This window comes from Cupressus sempervirens, chromosome 11, assembly GCF_028749045.1.
Source record: "Cupressus sempervirens isolate cs-2001-9-10 chromosome 11, ASM2874904v1, whole genome shotgun sequence".
Taxonomy (NCBI): domain Eukaryota; kingdom Viridiplantae; phylum Streptophyta; class Pinopsida; order Cupressales; family Cupressaceae; genus Cupressus; species Cupressus sempervirens.
This window is the reverse complement of record NC_143128.1, coordinates 456568495-456573623: the sequence shown is the minus strand read 5'-3', so window position 1 is coordinate 456573623 and position 5129 is coordinate 456568495. Positions and strand designations below refer to the sequence as shown.

At 40.5% G+C, this 5129-nt stretch overlaps 1 protein-coding gene across 2 annotated transcripts; it reads right to left on the bottom strand.

The window, feature by feature from the left end:
• Window positions 1-3556: 3556 nt before the first annotated feature.
• LOC149530367 (small heat shock protein, chloroplastic-like) lies at window positions 3557-4767 on the bottom strand. 2 transcript variants are annotated; one of them, XM_089808734.1, is made up of 3 exons: window positions 4710-4767; window positions 4321-4596; window positions 3557-4226 (listed from the first exon to the last, which is right to left on the bottom strand). In XM_089808734.1, the coding sequence occupies exons 2-3, from the start codon at window positions 4577-4579 to the stop codon at window positions 3790-3792; spliced, it is 696 nt and encodes a 231-aa protein (XP_089664860.1). In that variant the 5' UTR covers window positions 4580-4596; window positions 4710-4767; the 3' UTR covers window positions 3557-3789. The 2 variants fall into 2 exon arrangements, with proteins under 2 accessions (XP_089664860.1, XP_089664861.1); XM_089808735.1 differs by having other exon boundaries at window positions 4321-4581.
• Between the last annotated feature and the right edge of the window lie 362 nt (window positions 4768-5129).

The following is a 5129-nucleotide window of genomic DNA, read 5'->3' as shown; positions in this document are numbered from 1 at the left end:
CTTATTTTTTAGAATACTCAAATATTGATTAGCTGGAGCAAGGTCTGGAATAGACAGTTCTACCAAAAATCATTTTTTTCTAGTGGACAATCATGCATGGAAATATCCTCACTACTGAAAGCCTCTGAAGAAGATGTATTCAAATAACCAACCGATGCTACCTATGCAAGGAGGAAGAGGAAAGTATTGTTCACCTCTTTTTGGAGTGCCCCTATTCTTTAAAAGTTTGGTCCTACATCTAGAATGAATTCCCGATGGCTTAGGTCCTCAATAGAGGCTTAGAACAATTTGTGAACTAGGACTACCCCTTCATCCACCCATGCCTTAGAGTCCTCTAGAATCTCCTCCCCCCACATGTTTGCTAAGGTATTTGGAAGGAGAGAAACAACAAGATTTTTCAAGAGGAAAGTGGGGAGGAAGTTGTGGGAGAAATTTTGAGTAAGCTCATCACGGAGAATGTTATGGTGGAAAAATTTAAAGTGCCACATGAACCCCTAAGCAAAAAGGGGGTGGATATTGCTACAAGTGGAATATTCTCCCTGACTTCTAGAATTTTGACAATTCAAAATTGGTTGCTAGAAAAAATACCCATTGGTTTCCCCCCACTAGGTTCATGGTCAAATTAAATTTTGATAGTGTTGTGTGGGGGGAGCGGGGGGGGCAAGCGGTAGCTAGAGGTGTACTGAGGAATGAAAAAGGTGATGTGATGGTTACCTACTTAGGACATTTGGGTCAAGAAACCAATAATGTGGCGAAGGCTATTGCCTTACTTTGGGGACTAAAATTTGATGTGGAATTAATGGTGAAAAGACTAACCATAAAGGGGGACTCTAAACTCATCATTGACTCTGCTCAAGGGGGGTACTCTAAACTCATTGACTTTGTTCAAAGGGGGACTCAGCCTAGGTGTAGCCTACATCATATATTGGGTGACATACAATAGTACCTCAGAACCCTAGATCATTATGACTTACAACACACCTACAAGGAAGGCAATGTGGTGGCAAATGCCTTGGCTAGTTTGGGGTTTGATTTGGAGAACATAAAAAGCTAGAAGAGTGTTGAATCATTGCCTCTCTATAAATTCTCTAATTAATAGGGAAAATACTTCTCTTAATCAGGTTAGATGACCTTCCAATTTTGGAGAAGGGACCAATTTGGCAAAATTGCTATCACTACGATAGTTAAGATCATCTTGAGTTTGACAATAAATCCCACAAGGTTTAATTATGTGGATCAATTCATGAATGGGCATGGAGAAGGGGATTTAATAATATCAGCTTCAAAATTTGTGCCATCATTTTTTGACGTTATAGTAGGATTATAGAAAGAAATCACATTATGACTAAGGCTAGATCTTTAAGGTATTACGTGTGGATTTCTTACACTCCTTGTAATAATACTTTAAACTGTTTAGGACATTCTGGAATTCACAATCTCGTGAAGCATAAGAAAGATAGTTGTTTTTTTATCGCTAGTTACTGCATTTCTAGACCCATCTTCATGATCTTTTTGGGTACAAATGTGAATTACTAAGATTGAGGAAGGGGATATCACTGAGGAAGTTGTTCACATGGGTGGGGACTTAAATAGGTTGGAGCCCACTAAAATGGAGGATTTTTCCAAAAGACAAGCCACTTGGATTCTGCTGAAGGAGGGAGGGTTCATACCCTACACGCAGACTATAGAAAATTACAATGAAACTGTTTACAACAATTTGTTGCCAGCTGGAAGGATAAGCATGTGACCATTAATGACATTACATTTTAGGTGGATGAAGAGTCTATTACCATGGCGATGGGGACTAAACATTACTAGGAGGAAATAGTAGAAGGTTACAAGGTTGTAGATGAGGCAAGTATGACTAGTTTCTTCAGAGGCAATGAGGCTCAGACTGTTACCGCAGTGGTTTTAGGAGGGATAAACTATCAGAACTCAGGGATGACTTTTGTCTAATGATCATGAAATACCTAACACTGGAAGGAAGGCACAGTGTGTATTAGTTTTATTTCTTCCTGCTTCTTAACCATTTTCATAACAAGGAGCTTGTTTTCATTCCTTTCTTTTTAATGCATGCGCTTTAAGAGAATGTGATGGATGATAGAGATAAAAGGAAAAAAGGGGCCAACTTCACTATCCTTCACCAAGGGCTCATGTTTTGCCTTTTCCAATTTCACTTTGCCCTTTGTCTACCCCATGTGATTGCATTTGACAATATCCTCCCCTCTAGGGCTCCCTTGCACTTGGAATTTGTGGGTGGCAGTTATGCCCCCACCCCTCAGTCTTCCCCTAGCCAAACCCTCACTAAGGGTAGGAAGAACAAGATGGCCTTGGAGCAAACTGTTAATAATAGAATTTAAATGGAAAAGAAGGGTGGAGGTAGAAATTGGGGATTCAGATGAGGAAGTTGGTGGCAGTAGAAGAAGGTCTAGAAGAATTGCTAAGACCTGTAAGAGATTTAAGCAACTAGCTTGTCACTCTCAGGAGGATGAAGAGGATGACACTAACTCTGAGAGTGACAAGAACTCGAGCGACAACTAGGAGAAAGGGAAAGATGAAACAAAGAAGAAGGTGGATAAATGGGATGATATCCTAGATGGTACATGTAATTTTAATGCAGATAATCCCATCAAGGACCCCTCTGTTGGCCCCACCCATGTCTCTGCCACCATCACCCAACCTCCAACTTAAAACTAGAACTCCAAAACCATGATTGACTCCCCTGACGCCATATCCTCCATAGTGAAAAAAGATGGCCTAGTTAACATAAAAGTCCCCACTAACAATGTTGTGGTACAAGATAGCAGCAAAACTCTGGCAAACAACATGGTGTTCAAGTTGGGAATGGAGGAGAAAGGGGAGGTTACCTAGAAGGATCTCTGAGAGCTCAAAAACAGGTGCAATGTTGTGACATAAGACTTCTCCCTATTCTCAAAGTTCATCCTTAAGGTGACCCATGCAACTATCAAAGGAGGACAACTTGGGGAAAGAGGACTCAATGCTTCTCTATGGCTTCCTTGTTAAAGACTGGCCCAAAGTGCTCTTGGCTAGAAAAGGAATAAAAAGATATGCCATTTAGTGGCTTTTTGTTTTCTATTGTGTTTAGTATTCTACTGGTTTTCATTCTCCATCCTTTTACTGATGGTTTTGTTTTTTTGGTTAAACTTTGTTCTATGCTATAGGTGGTACAATGCAATGACCACCTGCCTATATGCTTTTTGTTAAACAGTGAAATTATGTTGGTCCTAAGGGTTGGATCTCTAGTACTTTTAATTACCACTACTTTTATTTTTGATGTAAATCGTTAAAGGTGTTTTGTGTGGTAATCTGCTAGTTATTGGCTAGCTTTTTGTTAGTTGTGCCACCACTGCTGTAATAGGCCAACCCCCGACTTTAAACACAACTAATTTAAGAGAAAATGACCCCAATTTAAATTTATAATTGTTTTTTAAAGAAAGTGCTTATTAAATTGAATATCATCGTTTTTTATCCTTCCTTCCATCGACCCCACATTCAAATTAAAATTTAAAAAATAAAATAAAAATTAGACTAGATGTCCCAAAAAAACAAGTGGAGATGTGATTTATTTGATCCATGAAATACACTTCCGAGTTGTACGTGCACCAGTATACACTTCTTCCCGTGCATACACCCGTGTACAGTCCTTCAAATGACATCCACTTGTTGTGAGAAGTAAAGAAAACTGAAAAACAGAGCAAAAATATTCCTTCAGACTAGATTACATGCCTAGAAGCTAAATATTTATTCTGATCGCCCATGGAGGGTACCTTATTCGACCTTAACATCTAAGACTTTGGATTCCCTTTTGGACTTGGGAATGGTGATATTCAGAACGCCATTTTTCAATTCCGCCTTAATCTTATCACTCTCGCAGTCGTCAGGCAGCACAAGCCTCGTATCGTAGGAAGTCTGGCTTCTACTCGACCAAGAATCATCTTCCCCTTTCTCCTGCTTCTGCTCTGCCTTAATAACCAGGCATCCGTCATCAATCGACACCTTCACGTCCTCCTTCGACAGTCCAGGCAAATCGAACCTCATTTTCACTTCATTTTCAGTCTCCATCATATCCCACGGGGTTCGAACCCTCAACCTGTCGTCTCGCGAGGGCCGCGACGAAGGAAGCATAAATGAGTCCTCAAAGAGCCGATCCATAGTATCCAGCATCTGCCTCATACTTGTCATTGGAGATAAAGGATTCACAAGCCCTGCGCCATGAAATGAAACCCTCAGAAACAACATCTTTACCGTAAGGCGAAATATTTGCAACCTTAAGAGAACGAAATTTGATGGAATGTTTACCGTATGTCGAAATATTTGGGGCCCTGGACTTCTTCTGCACTTCTTTGCCCGATTTGCGGACATCGACTGCGTGATCTTTGCTCTCTGCTCTCACCAAAAGGGAATTCACAGGGCGCCTGGAGGATGCAGAGCTCGCCCTTGCTTTACACAATGAAATCTTGCCTACTGGAATGCAAATGGCGTTGCTCGGAGCCGCTCCAATTCTGGATGCTGCAGAAGGAGTCGAGAAAGCGTTCGCAGCCGCAAGCATGGCAGCCATTTCTGTCGGTAAAGAACCTGCGTCGATTAGTTATATCAGCCATTAATTTCACACAAAGAAATCCGTGGACACCATTGTAGTAATGGAATTCGTAAGAGAAAATAAAAAACATGAATTGCTTTACACTAACCTTTTGAAGATCGCGAAGAAAGTCCTTAACACGTGTCTGGAGGATTGCAATGAAAGATGCGGAGGAAGATAGCAAAGATGGATTTATAGGTGGAAAAGAGTTGAGAATTTTCGAGAAATTTCGGGAAGGGTGTGGTGGTCTGGCGAAAATGGAGGGGTCTAAAATCTAGATGCTTCCTGCCTCGTCAGCATGTCTGTGGGGCGAGGGAGACACCTACTATTTTACAGGCTATTTTAAATTTGCCGGTGCACAGGTGCAAAAATTATGACTATTTTCATCAAAACTTTCCTAATTTTTTTTATTAAGACATTATTGCACTTATGCACTCTTATATTAAACTTCGAGTAATCTGATTCACATATTGATATTGAGACACAGTGTGTAATGCATTTAGAATTGAAATCTAAGTGAAATTGATAT